This window comes from Nannospalax galili, unplaced genomic scaffold, assembly GCF_000622305.1.
Source record: "Nannospalax galili isolate Female #2095 unplaced genomic scaffold, S.galili_v1.0 scaffold1639, whole genome shotgun sequence".
NCBI classification, from domain to species: domain Eukaryota; kingdom Metazoa; phylum Chordata; class Mammalia; order Rodentia; family Spalacidae; genus Nannospalax; species Nannospalax galili.
The window spans coordinates 270,896-295,287 of NW_008343206.1; the positions used below are offsets into that span (position 1 = coordinate 270,896).

General features: G+C 54.8%; 1 protein-coding gene across 8 annotated transcripts in view; it reads left to right on the forward strand.

The window, feature by feature from the left end:
• Cars (cysteinyl-tRNA synthetase) overlaps positions 1-24,392 on the forward strand; it is a 50,529-nt gene that overhangs the window by 21,845 nt on the left and 4,292 nt on the right. For all 8 annotated transcript variants that reach the window (XM_008839180.2, XM_008839181.2, XM_029566500.1 and 5 more), the window contains 12 exons: positions 5,087-5,227; positions 7,683-7,771; positions 8,997-9,118; positions 12,161-12,273; positions 12,766-12,894; positions 13,246-13,375; positions 13,463-13,566; positions 13,917-14,014; positions 14,221-14,410; positions 14,967-15,035; positions 18,692-18,773; positions 24,047-24,127. In XM_008839180.2, the coding sequence (XP_008837402.1) occupies positions 5,087-5,227; positions 7,683-7,771; positions 8,997-9,118; positions 12,161-12,273; positions 12,766-12,894; positions 13,246-13,375; positions 13,463-13,566; positions 13,917-14,014; positions 14,221-14,410; positions 14,967-15,035; positions 18,692-18,773; positions 24,047-24,127 (1,348 nt within the window). The remainder of the gene's footprint in view (positions 1-5,086; positions 5,228-7,682; positions 7,772-8,996; positions 9,119-12,160; positions 12,274-12,765; positions 12,895-13,245; positions 13,376-13,462; positions 13,567-13,916; positions 14,015-14,220; positions 14,411-14,966; positions 15,036-18,691; positions 18,774-24,046; positions 24,128-24,392) is intronic.

Below are 24,392 nucleotides of genomic sequence, written 5' to 3' on the forward strand. Positions count from 1 at the left end.
GTTAGGAGAAGCACAGACCGTGGCGCACACAGAGGTTAGAGTGACAGCTTGCAGGAGCTGGTTCTTGTCTCCCATCACGTAGGTCTTAAGGGTTAAACTCAGGTCATCAAGCTTGGCAGCAAGTGCCCTTCCCTGCTGAGCTATTTCACCAGCCCACATTGATTGATTTTCCTTTTTCTTTTTTTAAAGACAGGGTCTCCCATAACCCCAGCCAACCTGGAACTCTGCTATGTAGATTGGACTGGCCTCAATCTCACCGGCATCTGCCTGTCTCTGCCTCCCGAGTGCTGAGAATAAAGGCAATCACCACCATACCCAGTATTGATTGGTTTTTATAAAGGTGGTTGTTTTACATGTTAGTTTTGCATTACTATGACAGATTCTGTGGGACTCAACTTAGAAGAGTGTGTTGGACTGATTTGGCTCACATTTTCACACATTTTGGCCCTTGGTTGTTGGCCCCCTTGCTTTGGGGCTATGGTGAGGCAGCACAGTGTGGCAGGAGAATGGGTGGGGGACACTGTGCATTTTGTGGCTATTAGGAAGCAAAGGGAGACCGGAAGGGGTCGTGTTGCATGAAATTTTTCCCTTCTTGTCCTCTGGGACACTGGCCTTCAGTCACTAGAGTTTTATGGTCCTGACGTGGATAGACAAAACCGGCATAACACATTTCTATCTTAGGTTTTGCATAGTTTATATGACATTTGCGGGGAGCGTGACTTCCATAAAACGGCTTCCTATGACCCATGCACCATTCTGGCCCTGCCCATAGTGTCCATCAGCTTTCGCACGCTGCGCCCACGGTTTGTGTGGGGTCTGCACAGGTTGCCTCTCCTCCAGGGCCCCCCCTCCCCGCTAACTCTCTGTCTGCGTCTTCTCACTCTCCATCCCTCTTCCCAAGGTACTCCTCGTCTCGCCCCTAGCTGGATTACTCTCAGCAGGCTCACTCTTTCCGGAGGAATGAGTAATTTTTGACCTACAGGCTGGGGTCTCCACGTCCCTTTAAGGCCATACCCTGGTGACCTAACTGCCTCCTGCTAGACCCTACCTCTACTTCCACGGCTGCTGAGGACAAACCCAGCCCTGTTCCTTGCCTCACTCTGACATCCCTGTCTGTACTAAGACACTCATAAGTGGTCTCGAGTTTCCCTGCTTATCCAGAACAGGCAGGCTAGAGCTGGCTAGGGTTGGATATTCCTCTAGGTGACCTCTACTCTGGTAATGCTGTGGAGTTCTGTGCTGGCTAAATAGCTCTCCTGAAAGCAGTGTCTTAGGGCCATTTTGTGTTACCAGGACACTTGAGCCTGGACCAGCTTTAAAGTATAGAAGTCTGTTTCGTATAGTTCCAGAAATTAAGAAATCCAGGGTCAAGGGATCCACATCATCCAGTGTCAGAGGACAGAAGGGTGAGAGAGGGCATGTGTGGGCAAGACCTCCTGTAGCCTATACAGTGCACATTAACTTGTTCATCGAAGGGGCCCATGACGTACACCCTCGTGAGGCCCCAGCTACCAACCCCGCACACTGACTGGGCGGTAGAGTCTGGCAACACTTGGTCTGCCTGTTAGCCCAGGCAGGCAGACGTGCTTTCCTCTCAGAGGCTTCTCCTGCCTTCCTCCTCCTGGCAGCACAGGGCATATTTTTCTCAATATTTACTGTGAACATAGTGGGATTCCTGGAGGTAGGGCACTGGGAGCTGTGACTGTCAGGGGAGTCCACCGAGTCTCCTTGGTCCACCGTGGTTCTGACCCGTTGGCTCCTTCAGCTTGTGTCTTCTCTGGTGAGCTGTGCTTTCCTGGCCACTTCTGTCCGGGGAACATCATCTCCTGTGACCTCATCTCCTCCAGCACTTAGGGCTGTTGCTTCCCCATTGGTTCTGTCTCATACCTGCTGTTCAGATGGAGCGGCACCCTGAGTATGCTGCTGGTCCGAACCAGTGACCAGTGCTTGTCACTTCCCTGTGTGTACACCTGAAGGCTGTCTGATTAAGGCTTTCAAGCTTAAGCTGACTTTTGCTGTGAGGTATTTCATCATCTCCTGCCATGTTGAAGGCACCTTAGTGGGCCTGGGCCCTGGAGATTTCCAGGCCCACTGCCCCTGTGCTTTACACCCAGCGTAGGCCTAGGGGCCTGCTCGTTCCTACCTCTCCTTGGCCCTGGCCTCGTTCTCAGGGAAGCCAAACCCCTGAGCCTGCCTCTGTCTTCCCTCACCCAATGGCCTGTGTTTCCAGAGCAGCTGTTACAGTCCAGCCTCTCACTTTCTGTCTGCCAAATGATCTCTGCCCAGCAACCTCAAACTCACCATAGCCCAATCTGGCCTGCAGGCAGAAGGCCCGGTGTCTTGGTTTCTTTGAGCTTTGGTGTAGTCACTGTCCTGACACCATCCTCTGGACCAACACTTCCTGAGCATTCACTGACCCTGTCCCCTGGAACTGTTAGGTGCAGGTTTCTGGGCTTGAGTGATGGCCCAGTGGTTAAGAGCACTTCGAGAAGACTAACTGCTCTTCCCAAGGACCTGAGTTCAGTTCCCAACACCCACGGCAGGCGGCTCACAGCCACCTATAATCCAGCTCCAGGAGATCTAACGTCCTCTTCTGGCCCCTGTAGACACCTGCACATACATGACAGACACACAGACACGCACATGAATAAAAATAAATCCTAAAGGCTGGTTTCTGATGTCCCATAGAGGCCTGCCGGGTACTGGCCAGTCTGGGTGGCCTGCCTTTCCAGAGCTCACGGGAACGCTCACAGTGCAGGCTTCAGGCCACACACTGGCTTTGGTGCCTTGACATTTCAGTGGGCCGGGCTTTGATGACACCTGTTTTCCTGGGGATTAGAGTCCCCTGTTGAAACTATTGGCGGGAAGCTCAGCTGTGGGTTGCCAAGAAGCATGTGCATTTCACCATGTTTATTTAGAGGTGGCTTGTAAGACACTCTACTCAAGGGCACATTTCTCTGAGCTTTTAGCCGCTAGTCCCCTGTGGTTGGCGGTGACTGGGGACAGTATGCTGTCCTATAAATTGCCCCAGGTTTCCTGTCTTTCTTCTAAACATCCTCTCACAGCCCCTGCTGTTTCATGAGACACTGGGAAGGACATCTTGCTTCTGTCAGATTTGCCTGTGCTTGCAACCTGTGAACTGTCACCTCAGCTCTGTGAGGTCCGTGGGTGTGTCCCTGGGTGGACTCCTGTTAGGTGTGAGACCCAGCTTCTCACCTGCCCCTCCACATAATAGCCTGACTTTACTCCTGTCCTTGTGGTCTCTGCTGCATCTCTGCTTCTCTCTCTCTCTCTCTCTCTCTCTCTCTCTCTCTCTCTCTCTCTCTCTCGTGTGTGTGTGTGTGTGTGTGTGTGTGTGTGTGTTGCTTCTGAGAAGGCACTCCAGAAAAGGCAGATAATCAACACATGAGCAGTTGCAGGACCCAGTCATGGCAGAAAGGAAATGGAGTGGTGGTCCTCAAGACTGTCACTGTAAACAGTGCCTGGCACTGGACTGCACGTCTCCACCCCTCCATCCTCATTCCTGCCACCGTCCTTCAGTCTCTCTTTCTGTGAAGGCACTGTAGCATCATGAAACCCCTCTTCTGTCCCTCAGTGCCCAGGAAGTAGGATCTTTATCAAAGACACGTCTTACTGGAATTACTTTGCCACAGTTTAGATGTTGAAGCCTGTCATGTCACCATGCTGTAGATGGGCGCTTATTTTAAGGAGGCAATTCAGGTTAAAAGAGGTCACAAACGTGGAGCCCTGGGTGATTGGGATTAGTGTCCTTATGTCTCTCTCCTCTCTCCCCTCTTTCTCTCTCTCCTCTCTCTCTCCTCTCTCTCCCCCCCTCCCCTCTTTCTCTCTCCTCTGTCTTTCTCTCTCTCCCCTCTCTTTCTCTCCTCTCTCTTCTCTCTCTCCTCTCTCTCCTCTTCTCTCTCTCCTCTCTCTCCTCTTCTCTCTCTCCTCTCCTCTCCTCTCTCTCTCTCTTCTCTCTCCTCTCTCCCCTCTCTTCCCTCTCTCTTCTATCTCTCCCCCCTCTCTCTCCTCTCTCCCTCCCCTCTCTCTCTCCTCTTTCTCTCTCCCTCTCTCTCCCCCCCCTCCCTCCTCTCTCTCCCCCTCTTCCCCCCGCCTTGACTCCAGCCACCTGGCCTACCCTCTGGAGTTTTGGTTTTCTCCAGCAATTAGTGACTTTCATCTCAAGGTCGTATTCTCACATCTGCCTGGGCCATTTCGACACTGTCTCATGGTTCTGTTGCTCATCCCTGTGAGACTGTGTGTCTGAACGAGACCCTTGGTATGTGCCTGAAGACTCAGGTGTGCCCGTCTGTGCCGTCTTTGCCGGCTCCCCTCACAGTTGCTCGTCCTTGGGCTCTTGGTGGCGTTAACTAGCACCTTCGTCCTGGTCTGGTGATCCTGAGAACCAGGGTGCCCCACACAGGGACCACTAGGGACTTCTGTCTTGCACTTGGAGCAGACCCTGGGCTTGCTTTCCAGGGAGTTTGCACATAGCCTCTGCCTCCCAGGGCTGCCTTCCTTCCTTTTTCCCCCCATTTGTTTTTGAGAAAGAATCTTGCAGTGTAGCTCACACTGGCCTCAAGCTCATAGCAGTCCTCCTGCCTTGGTCTCCTGAGTGCTGGGATTACAAGTATGCGCCACCACACACGACTGCCTCTTTTGCCTTATCTGTGTGCACTGCACTCTGTCCCCGTGGTGCGGAGACAGGAGCTGCAAGCCCGGCCATACCGTGAGGCAAGTCTGTGCTGTTCGAGAGTGGGGAAGAGCGAGCAGCATCCACCGGGGTCCGTGCTCTGCCGAGTCATCTTCCTGCACACCCCCTTTGCCTCCTGCTCCCGCAGTGGCTCACAGACCGCCTGTGTGACCCTATAGCCTGATACTACTGAAGGTCACACGCTCAAGACAGCAGCCTAGTCCTGCGAGGGCAAGGACAGTCATGCTTCACAGCAGCAATGGGGACAGCAGCTCCTTGTGGGTCTTGTTGTCAAGGCTTGGCCTTGACTTCAGGCCACTGACCGGCTGGCACCACCTTGCTGTGAGTGCCTGCATGAATCCCAGGCCACGGGTGTGTGTCCTTCCTCTTCAGGTACTGCTGGAAGAGGCGAAGGACTTGCTCTCTGACTGGCTGGATTCCACAGGTGGCGGTGAGGTGACGGATAACTCCATCTTCTCCAAACTGCCCGAGTTCTGGGAAGAAGAGTTCCACAAAGACATGGAAGCCCTGAATGTGAGTGTGGGTGACCTTGTCCTCGCTTCTCAGCCCAGGGGCCTGCTCACCACGGTTTCTGAAAAGCCAAAAAGCCCTTGGCATCTTCATTCTGCAAGCTCAGCTAAGTGGCTAAGTACACACTGAACTGGAGCGGAGGCATGGAGGGCTTTTGTGTTTAGCTAGCCTCTTTATCGTATCGTTTCTTGCCTGGCACGGAAGACTGCCCTGAAAATACATCGGAAACTCAGAGCAGAAGCCAGCTATAATGACTGCAGCCCCAGCACCCAAGAGGCAGAGGCGGGAGGATCACATGGCCCATCTGGACCGTATAGTGAGACCTGCCTCAAAAATGAGTAGAACACAACAGAAAAGCAGCCTGGGGCAGAGGACTCCTAAGCCACGCCTGCGTCACAGTCCTCATGGGGAGGACGGGCAGGGCAGTGAGGCTGCCTGGCCAACCCCATGTCCTCAGCCACCTCCTCCTGCAGGCCACAAGAGGGAAGGGCCAGGTCTTCGCTGTGTCTCTCTCACACAGGCCCTAGCACTCACACTTTGTAAACAAGAGGACCGAGGCACTGGCCTGGGGCAGGACAGCTAGTGGGGCAGGGACTGCCTGGGACTCTGTCACCCGTGGGGAATAGCCACGTAGTCAGGTGCGATGAGCCTTTATGGCCTGGGCACAGTGAGCCAGCCATCCCTCGGATCATGCAGAGCTCTTTTGGGGTGTGTGTTTGTGTGTATATGTGTGTGTGTTGCATGCACATATACATATACACCGTGGCATGTGTGAAGCGAGGTCAGAGGATAAGTTTATGGTGTTGTGAGGGGCTTCACCAGATAAGACCACTCAGACAAAGTTTTGCCGAATGAAAGTCTTGGCTGGACAGTGACTACACAAGGGTGTTGGAACCCAAGTGTAGCCCTGAGCCATCTCTAGGGTAAGCTTTTATACAGAGAAACCATAACCAAGAGTGAAAAGTTTAATTTCCCAAGCTTATAGGTGGAGAGCCCCCCTTAACAATTTCTATTCTATTAAGCAACAATCACTATTGTGCAGAAGCAAGCCTAGCATAACCTACAGAAGTCATAAATCTACAGTTAGCAGGTGCACTCTGGGACACACTGACCTGTTCCCAAGACAATCAGGGTCCAGCTGACATGTGTTCCCATACCCTGGGCCAACTGTCTGATAATTTCAGAGACTAGAGTTGGCCTAAACTTCAGCATGGTGTAGCTGTGGTCAAGAAGGTGCCACACCACACCTTTACTTGCTGACTAAGCAAGGGATTTACCTCTGAATATTCCCCCACCTTAATTTTGGGATTTTTTTCCTCTCTTTTCCTTCTTTCTTTCCTGGGTCTCCCTATAGTCCCAGCTGGCCTGAAACTTGCTATGTAGACCAGGCTGGCCTTGAACTAACAAAGATCTGCCCGCCTCTGCCTTCCCAGTGCTGGGACTAAAAGTGTGCGCCACCATGCCCAGCTATTTTATGTTGTTTTTTTGACGGGGTCTCCCTAGTCCCAGCCCATCTGGAACTCACCATGTAGACCAGGCTGGCCTCAATCTCAGAGATCCACCCGCCTCTGCCTCCTGAGGGCTGGGATTAAAGGTGTGTGTTTTTTAATGTTTATTGTGTTGGTGAGTGTGTATGTGGGGGTGGGGGCTGCCAGGTTGCACATGTAGCAATCCAAGGACAATCTGTGGGAATCAGTTCTCTTCTTCCAACATATGGATCATGGGGATTGAACTCAGGTCATTGGGCTTAGTAGAAAGTGCCTCTACCTGCTGAGCCATGTCTCGGGCCCTTTTTATTCTGAGACAGGGTCTCAGGAGTCCAGGCTGGCCTTTCACCTGTAACCTGCCTTCGGGCCTATGCTTTCAGGAGTCCAGGCTGGCCTGTCACCTGTGACCTGCCTTCGGGCCTATGCTTTCAGGAGTCCAGGCTGGCCTGTCACCTGTGACCTGCCTTCGGGCCTATGCTTTCAGGAGTCCAGGCTGGCCTTTCGTGTGTTAGATGCCTTCGGGCCTATGCTTTCAGGAGTCCAGGCTGGCCTGTCACCTGTGACCTGCCTTCGGGCCTATGCTTTCAGGAGTCCAGGCTGGCCTGTCACCTGTGACCTGCCTTCGGGCCTATGCTTTCAGGAGTCCAGGCTGGCCTGTCACCTGTGACCTGCCTTCGGGCCTATGCTTTCAGGAGTCCAGGCTGGGCTTTCACCTGTGACCTGCCTTCGGGCCTACGCTTTCAGCTCCTTCATCTAACATGGAGTGTGTTAGGAGTCCAGGCTGGCCTTTCACCTGTGACCTGCCTTCGGGCCTATGCTTTCAGGAGTCCAGGCTGGGCTTTCACCTGTGACCTGCCTTCGGGCCTACGCTTTCAGCTCCTTCATCTAACATGGAGTGTGTTAGATGGCAGAGGCTGAAGTTTTCAGAGCTCTTAGAGAGGGAGAATACCGAGACTCTCTCTGTCCTGCAGGTTCTCCCTCCTGACGTCTTGACCCGGGTTAGCGAGTATGTACCAGAAATCGTCAACTTCGTCCAGAAGATTGTGGACAACGGTTATGGGTGAGCACGAGACCCCCCACCTCAAACATGCAACTCCCCAACTCCAGGTCCAGGGAGCAGAGATGGTGCTGAGGGCTACAGCCTAGCCCTTCCTGATTCCCCATCCTGTGCCTTGCCTCCTTGCTGGAGCTTGGGTAGCTTGTAAGATAAAGCCCTTGGGTGGTTTATAGCATAGCACATGCCTCTGTAGCAGGCCTTTAACTGGGCAGATGTGACCTTGCTAATTCAGGCAGGAAGAGGGAAGGGCAAAGTGACCACAAGCCAGCTTGACCCAGCAGGTGTCCTCTTGGAGGGCTGGGCCAGCCAGGCTAGGGAGCACCACGCTGGCTGACTGGCCCTTCTCGACAGCCTAGTGGCCTTACCCAGGTGTTGGTGGGTGGACCTGGCCCAATGTCTGCTTGGAAATAGCAGTGAAGTCAGAGGTCCTGGGCAGATGGGCACAGTGGTGAGCATGGACACTGCGGGCTGCTGGGCACAGTTGCACCACTCAGACCCTCTCGGACTGTGTCCTGTGGCCTGGCTGTGTCGGTATAGACACTGCCCGGCTCAGGCTTGACTCTCATGTGCCGGAAATGTTTTCCATATGGCTGAAGTTAGCCTCTTAGGGGAGCCACAAGGGTGGCATGGCTCGGACCCAGGTGTCTGTGGGCAGTGCTCCACACATGCCTGCTGTACTCCCGAGCCTAGCTCAGGTCACATCCTGCCACTCCCTTCACAGAGGGGAGGGGAGTGAGGACTCCTTGCTCAGTGCCTGCTGCAGCGCCAGCCATGTGCCGCCACAGCCCACGTGACACAGGTGACTTCGGGGCAGCAGGGGACTGGCCTGACCGAGAGGCACAGGCAAGCCTGGGTCAGGGTCAGGGAGGGCAGCCCTCCAGGTTAGCATGTGCTCATGGCTCTCAGAGAGCCATGACTGGGTGACAAGGTGGAGGCGGTCACAGAGAGGAGAGGCTGTGTCTCACGGCTGTGTCGTCACCAGGCCAGGCCAGGACTGGACTGTGTGGCCACAAGGCACCAAGCAGAGGGGCTGTGTGGGACTCCGGCCATGCCTGCCCCAGGAGGTTTCCCTTTCCCTGGCTTTGCTCGGCCCACACAAGCACAGCCTCCCTCGGTCCACACTAGCACGGCTTCTGACCCACTGCGGGAGAGCCCAGAGCGTGGGCGCGGCCCTCTGCCCTCCCCCTGCCGTGGAGCCTGTGTCTTAGCTGCCTCTCTCCCCCTCCAGCTATGCTTCCAATGGGTCTGTCTACTTCGACACAGCCAGGTTCGCTGCCAGCGAGAAGCACTCCTACGGGAAGCTGGTGCCTGAGGCTGTTGGCGACCAGAAAGCTCTTCAGGAAGGGGAAGGTAAACGGGAGCACACAGTGGAGGACGGGCGAAGCCGGGCTCTTCCTCGTGCTCAGCCTCAACAGCATCACTCCCTCCTGGTCACGGTGGGTGTCCAGCCCACTGCCAGGCTCACTGAGAGCTGTGAGCACACTCTAACCTGGACGACTGTCCTCCCTGACCCTGACCAAGTGCTGCTTTCCCTAAAGGATCTCTGGGAGTTTCCCATGCCATGGCATTGCTTGTTAAGAAACAAGTCTCCACTGTGCCATCCGGACACAGGCCCTGGGCCTGGGCTTTGGCCACCGTGAAGGAGCGTGTTGCTTGGGGTGGATACTGGGGCCCTGGAGTGTGTTTGGTAGTCTTCCAAGTATTTTAAACAGCAGCATCAGGCAGACCAGGCAGAGTCACATTGAATCCCCTTAGAACTGCCTATTGCATAGTGCTTCCGAGGCCATGCCACAGAATCCAGGTGGGAGGCTCCGTCCTTCAGCGGAAGAGTGGCTGCCACGCTGGACACATCTCCTGTTGACCCACCTGTTTCAGGAAGGCAGTCTAGCCATAAAAATTTAGGCTTTGGATAGAAATGTCAGCTATAGGACTCTGTTCTAAAGCTATATCAGGGGCTGGAGAAGAATGTGTACTGCTGTTCCAGAGGACCCGAGTTTGATGCCCAGCACCCGTGTCAGGTGGTGCATAAATTCCCCGTAACTGTAACTGCAGGGGATCCCACACCTTTGGCCTCTGTGGGAACCTGCGTTCGTGTGCATAGGCACACACATAAATACAGTTAAAAATAATCAAAATAGGGGCTGGAGCAATGGCTCAGCAGTTAAGAGCACTGGCTGTTCTTGCAGAGGACCTGGCCCTGCAAGATGCCCTCTTCTGGCCTCTGTAGGCATTGTATGTACACGTGCACTTACATATGTGCAAGCAAAACGCCCATACAAATAAAGATAATAAAATATTTTAATATACTCTTTAAAAAATAAGGAAATACCAGCATTGGAAACTCCACAGGATGACAAAGAGACATTGAAGAGGGGAGGCTAAGCCAGTTGGATATTCACGTCTGGCCCAGGGTACAGTGTGGGGAGACATTAGAAGGGTGGTCTTTTCTGGGCACAAGCCCTGCCACCGGCATTCAGGGACTCAAGTGACAGAGAAGAGAGCAGGTGGTACGTGGTAGGCAGCCTCACGTGGGATGGGCCAGCTAGGTTGCAGGAACCTGGCCTGATGGGGCCCGACCCTGGAGAGAACACCTCACACCTTCGATACTTGGTGCTGGTGGGTGCAGAGGCTGATGTGTTGTTTTGTATAAATTTTTTTCTATCCTTTTCAAAATAATCCATTACAAACACTGAAAAGTAACTCACTTCAGAGGAGTAACCATTCGGGGCTATGCCTGGGCTGTGTGTCCAAGGGGAGCCTGGAGAAAGCTGAGGCTCTGGGCCTCCTGGTGCGGGAGGAAGCTGGAACCAGCCGAGCTCTGTCCTGGGTGCTGCCCGTGTCTGCGTTTCTCGGGGCCTATTTTTGACAGTCAGGTCTGCACAGCAGAAGGCAGCAGTCGCCTCTCTGGGATCGGCAGTGATGGCCAGGTCCTGCCCAAGCACTCTGTTCACTGTGTTTCTCATCATCTTGAGCTAGTGGTGCCCAAGTGGTGCCTCCTCCCACCATGGCACGGGACCTCAAGCCTGGACCCACCCAGCTTCTGAAAGATGGAGTTGCACTCGCATCTCCTGAGTCAGCATCTCAGGTGGCCCTTCTGTTCTAGAGTTTTCCCTGGGGCTTGATGGTACCCGGGGGAGGATTCAGCAGTCAGGCAGACTCTTGAGGTCCAGGGCCTGAGGTGGAAGGAAGGCCTTGGTGCCGGTGCCAGCCGGCCTTAGATGAACAGCACCTGAAAGGGGGAGTGAGGATTGAAAGAAAAAACAAGAGACAGAGAAAAGATCCTTGGGAGGACTGTCAGTAGAGACTGCAGCCCCGGGTTATTTCAGCTCAGCCTTCTTATACAGCAGAACGTCACATAACCAGTTTACTTAGCTCAATTAGCTTCAACAGCTCTTTTTCACCACCTTTATCTGAGGGTTAAGGAATGGTCAAATACTGTAGTGAATTCCACCAATTAACCATCTTTCCTAAATTATCAGCATGTTCCTCCTGACTTGACAGAACAATTCAGTGCTTGTGTGTAAAACACAAACTCTTGAGTCAGGGTGAAAGGTCATAAAGTAAATAAGCAAGCCTGCCACAGCTCAATGGACATGATGGCTGTGCTTATATTAATAGCTCCCAACACCTTGGCTGTGCCCATTCACCTAATGAAGTCTGATCCTCAGTGTGGGGGCACCCGCAGGGGCCCGTGTCCATAGCAGCTGTGTCCTCATGTGCCTGGTGACAGTGCCGTCCGCGTGGGTCTCCAGCCATCTTACATCCCTGTGCCACTGTCCAGTTGCCACTGAGCCCATGCATGCAGAGTCCAACCAGTGGCTCCCTCCACCACCCTGTCAGGAGGTGCACCCAGTAGGCACCCTGCTCTCCTGCCTACCTCAGTCAGCTACTTCACCTGGCTTCATGAATCCAAGGGGGACAATGTCACCGCTGACCTTGGCGTCCATGAAGTGGCACGTAGCCACTCAGCCATGCTTTTGCCCCTTTGGGAACCATCTTGCTGGGCTGACAGCTCTGTGCTGGGACCTGGGGCTCCCACCTGCATGGGCCAGTGAGCCATGTGCCCACCTAGCTTCCATCAGAGTGCCACAGGCTATCCTAGAGGCATGGGGTTGACAGCTGAGGAGGCAGGGTGGGAACAGCATGGCTGTAGACCCCCACGTCAGCTGGGACCCTGAGTCACAGTCTTGGGAGCCGATAGGTAGTGTTTGGTAGATCGAGACACTGTCAGCACCCACCTCTGTCTCAGCAGACCTGAGGCTGCCTGAGCAAGTTAACTGGCTGGTGCAATGGGCTGGCCATGGGCACCCAGAACGGCCTTGAGGTGAGGCCTGGCATGCCTGCTGTCACCTGCCACTGGATGATCTGCCTGTTTCCCTCACCCACTTGTAGGTGACCTGAGTGTCTCTGCTGACCGCCTGAGTGAGAAGCGCTCTCCCAACGACTTCGCCCTGTGGAAGGCCTCCAAGCCAGGAGAGCCGTCTTGGCCTTGCCCCTGGGGAAAAGTGAGTGAGCTGCTACTGTGAAGGTGCACAGCTGGGACAGTGGGAGGAGGGGCTGTCGCACGAGGCAGGGGGAGGGATGGCAGACAGTGCTACTGGGACCAGAACCTGCTTCTTCCTGGGACTCTGTTTCCTGATCTGCAAGTGGAGGTGCAGTGAGACTGGCCACCTCAGAGGCCTCTGCTCTGGGTTCCTGTGCCTGTAGGTCGATGTTCTTGGCTCTGGAGGTCCAGATGGCCATATGTCTGCAACCTTTGCTGGAGGAGGACATCTGCCACTTGCTGATGCTGGGGGATCTAGAAGTAATTCTCTGGCTTTAGCTAAGCCACAGCCACTGGAGGCTGGCTTTGAACTAGGTAGACAGATCTTCTAGTCCATTCCTGTGGAGTTTAAGCTGGTGCAATGAAGTTCAGAGGGCTTAAAGGTCACTTCCTGGAACAATAAAAATCTGAGTAAGTTTGGTCTGGTCAGCAGGGCCCCTTTATGTGTCTTTAGGGTCGACCAGGATGGCACATAGAGTGCTCTGCCATGGCAGGTACACTCCTGGGAGCCTCGATGGACATTCATGGTGGAGGGTTTGACCTCCGCTTCCCCCACCATGACAACGAGCTGGCACAGTCAGAGGTAGGTGAAGACAGGTCACCTTCCTAGAGAGAGCATGGTATCCTTCCTGTTGGGGCAATGTCAGCAGCGCCCTCATGGGGCCGCGTGATGAACTTGGCATCTTAGTTGGGGGAGCTAAGGGAGATTTGGACCCCAATGGCCTTGTCTGAATTCCAGTGGTAACAGCTTGGCCTTTGATAACAGACAGGCTTAGATTCAAACCAGGTATGTTACCGGCTGGCAGGTAACCAGGGTAGCCCTTCAAGCTCCAGGTGCCCCACCTAGGAGAGGTGAGCACAAACAGGACAGCAGGGCTCTCAGTCCTGCAGGTGAGGCATTGGCTGAACCATCCTCCTGCCTCCTTGTACTCAGGCCTACTTTGAAAATGACTGCTGGGTCAGGTACTTCCTGCACACAGGTCACCTGACGATAGCGGGCTGTAAGATGTCCAAGTCCCTGAAAAACTTCATCACCATTAAAGATGCCTTGAAGAAACACTCAGGTAAGCATGGCTTCCCCAAGACTCCTGTTAGGTGGGGTACCAGCCACCCCCCAGGAGTGAGGGTTGGCAGTGTTGCTTGCTCCCCAGCGCGGCAGCTGCGGTTGGCCTTCCTCATGCATTCTTGGAAAGACACCCTGGACTATTCCAGCAACACCATGGAGTCTGCCCTTCAGTACGAGAGGTTCATGAATGTGAGTTCTTGGCTCATGGCAGAGGCGGGCACCATGGGAGTGTGGGTCTTTTGAGCCAGTGATGGTCACCTGGTACTGTGGGAGGCTGTGCGTGGCCCCACTCCTGAAGCTAAGAGCTTGGCAGAGTTCAGGGAAGCCACGTTCACATGCGGGGCATGCCGTCCAGCTTGGCTCCTACCCAGCGACACCTTTCTGTCCCGAGGAAGAATCATCCTCTGTCTCTTGGACCCTCGCAGTAATGTTCACATTGTGCTGACAGATCTAACCTCAAGTAAAATCACAGTGGAACATCAGGTGCCTCTGGGTAGAAAGTTGCCCAAATGCCATTAACCTGACTTTTATAACTTCAGGAGTTTTTCTTAAACGTGAAAGACATCCTCCGAGCCCCTGTAGACATCACTGGCCAGTTTGAAAAGTGGGAGTCTGAGGAGGCAGAGCTGAATAAGAAGTGAGTTGGAGCCTTTTCTGGGGGTCTGTGAGCATGTGTGTGTTCTGGGCCGGCTGCAGTCACCCCACCAAGCCTGTCCTGCTTGCTGAAGAGAAGGCGGGGCCTGCCACATGTCAGAGCCTGTGGTCTCTACTGGTGGCAGCGGCTCTGCTTGGGAACCGCATGGAGAATTTCTGTAGCATGGTTCCTTCCTCTTCCTTGCTCAGCTTCTATGAGAAGAAGAGGGCAGTTCATGAAGCCCTCTGTGATAATGTGGATACCCGCACCGTCATGGAAGAGATGCGGGCTTTGGTCAGTCAGTGCAACCTTTACATGGCAGTTCGGAAGGCCGAAAGGAGGAGGCCCAACCGGGCTCTGCTGGAGAACATTGCTATGTACCTCACCCACATGCTGAAGGTGGGCCACTACACCCTCACACCTGTGTGGCCCCAGGCAACAGGCCCGTAGTGGCTAATTTGGCCTCCGTGTGGAAACTGCTTCCCTGCCTAGGCCATCCTGGGCTGCCGCTCTCCTGTCCGCTGTGGACTCCCGAGCTGGCCGTTCAGGCCACACGGCCATCTTTGTGTCCACTTCACTATGCTCTCATCCCAGAGTTCGGGAAGCGACACCAAGCCAAGGCCTTGACTCTGTGTAGTTGTGTGCAGAGCACTTCTGTTCCCACACCGTACCTAAGGCACTCCCTCCCAGGCCAGTGGGACTTTGTTGCCCTTGTCGGCCCCAAATGGCTCCCAACTAGAAGAGAGCCAGAGCAGCATCTCAGGGCCTAAGTGCACCTGGATGGGGCTACAGGGCTCTCGGTGCTTCTTCCTACTCCTCCCTGCCCAGTTGTGGGGACCCACCTGGAAAGGCGTCCATCCGCCTGCCCCTAGAGATGTCAGGACAGCCTTGAGCTGTGGGCGGCACTTTACTTCTCCATCCTGCACATGATTGAATTCTGTCTTTCTTCCCTCAGATCTTTGGAGCCATAGAGGAGGAGAGGTCCCTGGGTTTCCCAGTTGGAGGGCCCAGGACCAGCCTGAACGTGAGTAGAGCACAACCAGCCTGTGTGGTCAGCTGCTGCCACCCTCTGATGCCCCTGGTCTACATGCTTTGGGACTTCCTGTCCCACCTCACAGTCCTTTAGATCCCACAGAAGTCTCACACTCTCCCGCCTCCCCTGTGGGCATGCTGAGACCAGTTCAGGTCCCTTTCTCACCCAACAATGGAGGGAGCAGGATGGTTGGGTTGGCCGTCTGTGTAGATGATCTGTGTCCCTGGCTGTTTTACAGTGTGCTTTTCCACTGTCCTGCGAGCTGACTTGAGACCTAGCTGGAAGGGTTGCTTCTCAGCCCTGGTTACATCTCAGCTTGCGGCATCCTAAACTCCCCTCAGGTTTTTGTTCCATGTATAGTGGTCTGGGGTGCTGCCTTGTTCCCTAGGACCCTCTGAGAACACCAGGGTCCACAGGTGCTCAAATCTCATGCATAAAATAGCATGTTTGCATCAACCCTGTGCCCATTCTCTGTAGTTTGTGTGTGTGGAGGTGCATATGTCTGTGCATGCATGTAGAGACCAGAAGGACAACCTCAGGAAATGCCCACCTTGTTTTTTGAGACAGGGTCTCTCACTGACCTGGGGCTCACTGATTAGGCTACACTGGCCAGCAAGCCCCAAGGATCCTCTGTCTCTGCCTTCGGAGTGCTGGGATTTTAAGTGTATCCCTTCACACCTGGCTTTGTTTTTTGTATTTTTTATTGTGTATGAGTGTTTTGCCTGCATGCATGTAAATGCACCTGTGTTGTTCAATGCCTTCAGAGGCCAGAAGAGGGCATCCAATACCCTGGAACTGGAGTTATAGATGGTTGTTAGCTGCCATGTGGGGGCTGGGAATTGAACCTGGGTCCTCTGTAAGAGAAACCAGTGCCATCTCTCCAGCCCCTTCACCTGGCTTTTTTATGTGGGTGCTGGGGGTTGGACTCAGGTCCTCAGGCTTATATACCTAGCACTTTACCAACACTATTTCCCTGATTCTGCCTCTGTAAATTTTAAATCACCTCCAGATTTGATCTAATTCCTGCAGTGTAAATGCTGTGCAGATGGCTGTTACACTGTGTGGTCTGAGGAGTAATGGAATGTCCAATATGCACACGGCTCATTTTTCCTCAAATGTTTTCAACTTGTGGTTGGTTGGATTCTTGGACATGGAGCCTGGGAATGTGCAGGGTGAACTCCAAAGGTCATGCGTACACATGACACAGTGCTCACACTAGGGGAATTCCCACTGTCTGCCTCTGCCCCACAGAGCTGGTCTAGAAACCCATGCCAGGCCAGGCCTAGTTCAGACACCAGCTCAGGGTCCAGCAGCCACTACCAGGGAGGCATCTGTGTACCAGTCTAAGCAGACCAGGAAACCCATCAGAACAGACCCACTGTCTGCAGCTGGTGTCAGCATTTACAGTAGCAAGTGGGCTGACACAGGTCAGTTATGTTCCTCTACAATATAGGGACAGCTCAGCTCATTTAAGACACCCCTCCACCCTCTCGCACAGAGCACTCTAATGACTTGACTAGAAAGTGTATATAAATGTTTAGAGGAAGCGTCTGCTGTGCTAATGGAAACAGTAGCTCAGAACCAATGAGAAGGCAGAGCTGCCTGCAGCTGCTTCCTGTCGAGGAGTGGCTGGATCTACCTCCAGATGGGAAGAAGCCATCTCTGACTCTCAGCAAGCTGTTGGCATGGTAGCTTCTAGATTTAGCCACGTAGGACCCACCTTTAGTGCTCTTTATGTTATTTTATTTTCTTTATGAGGGTCTGGTCTCCCTGTAGCCCCAGCTGGCCTGGAACTCACCATGTAGACCAGACTGGCCTGGAGCTCACAGAGATCCACCTGTTTCTGCCTTCCAAATGCTGGGATTAAAGGTGTGCCCCACCACACCCCATCCAGCCTTAAGTGCTTTTAAGAAAACCCGGCTCCTCTGTTCTCTGCATAGATGTTTCTAGCTCTTTATTTTCTTTGAAAACAAAAACCAAAAGACAGCTCATAGGTGAACTTAAACAGCTTTTATTCTTCAACAGTGCTGTGGTCGTGGGGTGGGGCACCTTTAAGATGACGTCATGTGCAGGGCGGCTCGGGCCAGCTGCGGGAGGCTCTCTCTCCTCGTGGGTCGTCGGCCACCAGCCCACGAGGGCAGGGAGAGCAGAAGCAGCGTACGGGGTCAGGATGGCCAGTGAGTGCTGACGGAAGACAGCCCTTCCAGGGAGACTGATCCCAGGCTGGTCCCAGGCGCAGTGAAACAGCAGTGGCACAGCTCCAGCCAGGCACAGTGAAAAACAGCACCATTTATTAGTGGGAAAAGTAGAGAATTTATAGTGTGGAGGCAGTAGCAAAAGCCTCAGTTGGTAGGTGCTCATAGTGTGCTTTATTTACATGTGGCAGTGGGCTTCTATCAATCAGGCTGTCAGACAGTGCCTGATTATCATATAGAAAAAAACCTGGTAGTAGCTTTTACTCCCCGTAACTATGCCAAAGGTCATGTTTCAGATAAGGTCAGGCATCTGTGTTTGGCAGCACTTCAAGGTGAGCCAGGAAGAGAGCAGGAGGCCCCCTGCTGAAAAGGGGAGTTCTTCCATTTGGCACCGAGCCCCTCAGGGCTATCCAGACATGGAGAAACTACAACCCTAACAGCAGGGTTTCCCAACAGTCATGCACTCCCAGGTAGTCTCATTTCGTCCCTTGAAGTCAGCTGGTAGGCAGTAGCAGCCGCAGGTGAACATGGTGAGCCTGTGAGTCCAAGCCTTCTGCACCATAGCCCAGAGTGTGAAGTTCAAATTGTTCTAGACCCTGAATGGCAGACCCGGGCCTAACCTTTCTTGGTACAGTCTTGTGCCCAGGTGCAGTCAGCTAGAAGCTGGACATCAGGGTACCAGTCCCAGGACTCCTGGAGACAGACCCTGCCCTCTACCAAGAGCCCCCAGAATTGGGGGCCAAGGCTGGTGATACAATGACTGGCTTGTCCAGGCTGTCCCAGTGGGGCTGGAGAGAGGGTCTAGCTCCACCCCGGAGTCCAGAGCCTCAGCTGCAAGGGAGACAGCTTTCCTCTGTCCGTCTGATGGAAGGCCTAGGACAGCTTACCCTGCAGCGCTCTCCCAACCAGGGCCTGCCATTTCCTTATTTTGGTTCTTGAGTTTCTGCATAACTGAGGCACAGGGAGACCCTGCTGAGAAGGCCCAAAGCTTTTTGTCCTGTTGGAGATAGAGAGATACACTGTAAGAGGTGAGTCATAGCGTCAGGCTTCTGTTTGGGTCTTCCCAGTGTGGCTCCGCATTCCCCAGCCTCCTCCCCAGCATTACTGTAGGTGGTTACCCATGTGCCACTGTCGTGTGTACAAGGTAATGTGTGTGACTAGCCCTCAGCGGGCCCACACGTGACCACAGATGGCCATGCATCCTGATGGCCCTTTTGGAAAGATAAAGGCAGTTTCCCGGAACTGTGTCTGTCTCAGTAGACAGGGTGGCTGCGGAGTGTTCTGCTCCATGGCCCACATCCCCTGCTTTGGGCACCCCCAAGTACATGTCACTCACCACCTGTCATGATAAGGACGTGTGGGCACCAAGACTCAGGGCACAGCAGCACACCCTGTTGCACAGGGTTTGCCCTAAAGTGGTGGCTCTCCTGAATCAGACCCATTCTTTCACAGCTCGAGTCTACAGTCATGCCCTACCTGCAAGTGCTGTCGGAATTCAGAGAAGGCGTGCGCAGGATTGCCCGGGAGAAAAAAGGTGAGGCCCCCACCACTCTGGGCATGTCACACCACTGCTCACCCTGAACTGCTCGCCTGTTCCCGCTGCCTCGTGCCCTGCAGCGTGTGGACCTGCTTTATCCCCCTGGCCTCTCCAGGCAGCACTGCTCTGGGTCAGAGCTTCCTTTGACTTAGAACAGCTGGGCCAGGCCAGGCATGGCCATGGGCCTGAGGACCAGGTGTCTGCATAGCTCTGGTTCTGAGCAGAAGCAGGGTAGCGGGTCTGTGGTTTGGACTGGGTCTTCTCCGCTCCTGATGACCCAGACCTGTGCATGCCCCAGAGTGGCTTGTCTGGCTGCACGGTCTCACAGTGCTTAGCGCACCCCCTGCTGGCCTGGAGCTGGAGATCACCTTATTACTGCTCTGCCCAGGGCATGGTGGTGGAGGTCCAGAACTCAGGGTCCCCGGCAGTGCCTCATCGCCTAGGCACATCCATTCCTTCACCCTCCGGCCTTCTGAGGTATATGGCTTGAGATCTAGAAGGTGTTGGGTTGGTGCTGTTCATTTGTGGTCAGTATTAAATGTCAGGCTTGGTAGTGAGCGGTGTTTGTCCTTCTCTGGTAGTTCTGGCCCCAACCAAGCACCACTGCTAGCCTCCATCTTGGACACATGCTGCAGGGCCTAGGCAGCTGCTCTCCTTATAACTTCACAGAAGAGGATGCTGGGCCTTGGGGACTTTGGGCTCTTGCCTGGCATCACCCTGAGTCCACAACACTGCTCTTGGTGATGCGAGGTCACCACAGAACCCAGCCAGCCCTGACTGAGGTCACCACAGAACCCAGCTAGCCCTGCCTGAGAGCTTTTCACTTGTTACAGCAACGTAGTGTCCAGATGGGGCTATATCCAGCAGGGAGCGCTGCTGGTGATGCAGGCAGAGGGCTTGGGAGCCACAGCTACATAAGGCCAGGCCAAGTGGAGCGTTCACAGAGGGCAAGGGGAAGCCTAGTCCCCGGTGTCTGAGGCTCAGAGAACAAGGTGCGGCTATGAGAGAAGAGGACATGCTGGCTCTGGCAGCTCAGGGTCAGTGGTGGACCCACCTCCCAGAGACAAACCACCTGAACGAAACAAAGTTCAGAGCCCAGTGGGCCCACCTGGGACCTGTGCAACTAGCTCTTCAGCAGCACCAGCACCTATGTCACTGACGTCATGGTCCGGGGGTGGCCGTTCTCAGAGGCAGCCTGCCGCTTCCATCTGCCTGCCAGGCAGTCAGCCCCTAAGGTCACTCAGGCACAATGCATGTGGCCTTGTCTTCCCTGGCCTGCTGCAGACCCAGAAGGAGCTAGGCAGCAGGACTACAGAGGGGCCTGTCCAGGGCTGGGGCTGTCCAGGGCTGGGGCTGGCTTGTGCCCCAAACATCAGCAGTAGGTTGACCTGGGGAGGAGTGGCCTAGTTCTGCTTTCGATCTGCAGCCTTCTCCTTGGTCTGATTTTGTTGCTCAGAGTAAATGGACAAAATGGAGGTATGAGGCCACGGTGGGCTGCTGGGAATAGCCACATGTCCACCTACCTGTGTGGGCCTGTCCACACCCAGCACTTCCTGTCCTAAAGCTCTGGTGGGCACAAGGTCACCACCTCCAGAGACCCCAGGGCTGTCAGTCCTTCCTCTTGGAAGCCCTCAAGCTGCAGCTGCCCTTTAGACATGCTCAGCCCCAGCACCCTCTCTCCTAACATGGCAGCAAATGTGACTCTGTTGGCCATTTACTTTTTGACTGGCCAAGAAATAGGGCATGCCAGTAGCCCAGGGCAGGCCTCATGCAACTGGTCTACCACACCAGGTGTCCAGAGGCAGGCGAAAGAAACAGGCACAGACGGTCAGCTCCCTGGTCTGGGTACACTGGGGACCAGGTACAGAAGTTAGAAGGGTTAGCGGGCTAGGCAGGCCTTTGTCACTGGGAGATGGTGGCCGTTTCCCTGTCGCCCTCTCGCCATGTGGTGTAGTGTCCAGTGTTCGCAGGACCATTTTAACCTGTTTCTGTGCACAGCTCAGTGGGTTGAGTACATGTGCACTGCGATGAACTACCCATCTCCAGGACCTTTTCCCATTACACAGCCCCTCCTGGCTCCTGGGTACTCCTTCTGTTGCAGTGGAGCTGCTGGCTCTAGGGACCGCTTCCCTCTGTCACTATGGAGCGGCTGGCTCTAGGAACCACTTCCCTATGTCACTATGGAGTGGCTGGCTCTAGGGACCGCTTCCCTATGTCACTATGGAGCGGCTGGCTCTAGGGACCACTTCCCTCTGTCACTGTGGAGCGGCTGGCTCTAGGACCTACTTCCCTCTGTCACTATGGAGCGGCTGGCTCTAGGGACCTCTTCCCTCTGTCACTGTGGAGCAGCTGGCACTGGGAACCTTCCCTCTGTCACTGTGGAGCGGCTGGCACTGGGAACCTTCCCTCTGTCACTGTGGAGCAGCTGGCACTGGGAACCTTCCCTCTGTCACTGTGGAGCGGCTGGCACTGGGAACCTTCCCTGCCCCATCATGCATTCACCCAGCACCGTTCCATTGCCTTTTGCATCTTCTCCTGGGTCTGTTTCCCTTCGGTGACTTCTTGCAGCATCGTGTGCTCTGCCCTACTCCGTTCTCTGCTGACAGAAGCCAGCTCTGACCCGCCCTCTGCCCACTGCACATGCTGTCCTTGAGCTCTGTGAGGGCGCCTTGCCGGCTTGGCATGGCATGCCAGCGTGAGGTGTCCGGGCACTCATCGACTCATGGGAAAGAACTGCAAAGGTGGCAGAAGCCATACCATCTGTGCCGGGTGCTTCCTGGGAGTCACCTGCTATTGGCAGTGGTGTCCCCAGGAGGCATCACATCTGGGAACCTCATCCAGGGAAGGCCCAGTCGCCCTACTGGGTGACACTGATGACGAAGTGGCTGTGGCGGGGCGACCCCACAGAAGAGCCCTCCTACCCAGACCTGGTCCATCTTGGTCCCCTTGCGGCTGGACTCTGGCCTAAAGGCAGCGGGACCACAGCAGCCCGGGATACAGCCTCAGCCGTGTGAACGGCGGTCCCTCCCACACACCCCTAGGTGGGACGTGGCGCAGGCAGGCCTGTAGTTTATGGAGGCGGATAGCATGCAGCAAAACAAACCACCTTAGAACAGTACTCAGAGCTTCCGTGCCTGGCTCTGCTGTACCACTCCACATCTCAGGGTCACTCGGAGGGCATCCCCTCACCACCCAGTGGCCTCTCCCCGTCCCCCACCCCCAGATTGTCCTGTTCTGGCCTTTTCTGTAGCTGTGGTAGAGCATGGCGTCTTCAGGTCTATCCATGTGACAGTGTCTGTGTTCTGTTCCCTCGGTGCCGGTGGCCAGCCTTCATCCTGGACTTCTTGGTGCTGGGTGGCCAGCCTTTGTCGTGGATCTGGCTTTCTCTCCAGTCTTAACTTGACAGTATTTGAATGGTGCCGCTGTGGAGGACACCTAGGCACTCTCTTGAATAGCCATTTCAACTCTAGGCACACCCCTGGGAGTGGAATTGGGCACATGGGAACCAGTGGCAGGGTATCGAAGAAGGCAGCTGTTCTTGGAGTGGTGCTGTGCCCCTCCCACGCACAACAGAGCACAAGTTCTGGCTTCCTACTTCCTCCCCAGCTTCTGGGTGGTGCTTGTGCCCTTAATGTTTTTTTAAAAATTTTGTGTGTGTACATGTTCATGTGTGCATATGTGCATGTGGAGGTCGCAGACCCACCTTGGGTATCATTCCTCAGAGCCATCCCCTCTTTGAGACAGTCTCTCACTGGAACATAGGTTTCCTGGTTCAGCTGGGCTTGCTAAGTAAGCCAAAGGCCCAGGGCCTGCCTGTTTGAGCAGCACTGGAAATACCACGCCTGGCTTTTTACAGAGGTGCTGGGAACCGAACCCTGTCCTTGGCCCTGTGCTGCAGTCTCCCCGGCCCCTCCCTCCGTTGTTTCCAGTTTTATCTTCATGCTTCGTGGTACTGGTAGAGGCTGAGGCCGACAGGGAGGGAGCCCATGGACTGCAAATGCTCACATTTCTAAGCAGGGTTTGGTGCTGTCTGGGAGGTGGTATTGGGCTGGCAGCCTGCACGACCCCTCATCTTGTTTCACACATCCAGCAATGCTGTGCTGTTGGGGTCGGTGAGGGACAGGCCTGGCTCCCTCGGCTGCATTTGCTCTGAGGAAGGTGCTGAGCTGTTGTGGCCAGAGAACCATGTCGGGGTAGATCCTCCAGGACTCCTGGTTCCTGACTGCAAGGGGCATTGGGGTCCCAGCCTGAGCAGATAGGGGAGCTGTGTCGTGTGCTTGCTGAGGACCTTACAAAGCAGAAGCCTAGTCCCTGCCTTGAACTCCTGGCCTTCCAGTGCTCTCGGACGCACTACAGGGAAGGGTAGGGTGGCTGGTCCTTGAAGGTGCTAAAACTGACAGACCCAGAAGTTAGGAATGTCCAGACCCACTCTGCTCAGCTGCCCTGGCCTCCTGCTCTCCTCCTCTGTCCTGTATGAGTTCTGGCTCGGCCTCGGGGCAACCACTCCTGTCCTGACTGGCCAGGGTCACCTTACTCTCTGTGGAGCTAAACGCATGGCAGTCCCTGAGGTCGTTTGTAAGGCCCCTCCACTGTGGCCTCCCCATATCTGCAGCCTGGTGGTCAGTCGAGGCTGGTGTTTCCAACAGGCAGCAGCTTAGAGAGTCGCCCCGGCCTCCTGGATCCCCTCCTCCAGATGTGTTCTGGCTTCTTGGGGGATTCAGAGCAAGAGGGGCAGTAGGTATTCTTACTGCTGAACAATCTCTCAGCCATCAGACACCTGTAGGAGACCACAGTTCTCAGCAGGCATGTGAGGTCACATTGTGAGAGGAGTGAGGAGCTCTTCAGGACTTGAGGGTGACCCAGGGCAAAGGTCCTGAATAGGTCTGGCATGGGCCTGGGGGGGCCCTGTATGAGGGGACATGACCACCTCTCATAATGTTGAGTCAGCATGGTGATGCCCAAGTGACCGGGCTCTGGGGGTTATAGAGCCTCCTCATGTAAGCAACCTGGCCACACTGGGCTCTGAGCAGACAGGTCCTGGCTCCCTGTGCCAGTTGAGGGGCTAGAAACTCTTGACCATCCTTCCTGGGTCTCTAGGCTCCCCATAGAGCTGGTGCTGTGCCAGGGCTTCTGTGGCAAGCGTGGTGTAGCAGCCTCCTGGCTCCCCGTCCTCTAGGAGCCATTGTCTACTACCCAGTACTGGAGAGAGCATGGTCTCGAGGGACCTGGGCCTCCTATGGTCTCAGGGAACTGCTTTTCCTCCCCAACAGTCCCTGAGGTTCTGCAGCTCAGTGATGCCCTCCGGGATGACGTCCTGCCTGAGCTCGGGGTGCGGTTTGAAGACCATGAAGGTGGGTGGTTTCTCAAGCTGCTTGTTGGGAGCCAAAAGGCAGCTGGGAGTTATGGAGGGGATACTGGTAAGGGGATGTGACAGTCTTAGGGGTCCAAGGGCACCAGTGTTTTCATGTGCGGCTGAAGAGCAGGAGTGGGGCTTTCAGTGTCTCCAGACACCCCTGGGTGCCACCCAGGAGATTTTAGTTCATTGTGGACCATGCTGGCCACAGCCAGTTTTTCTGTTGAGGCTGGCCTGCCTTTCTTCACTGTGGGAGAAGAGAC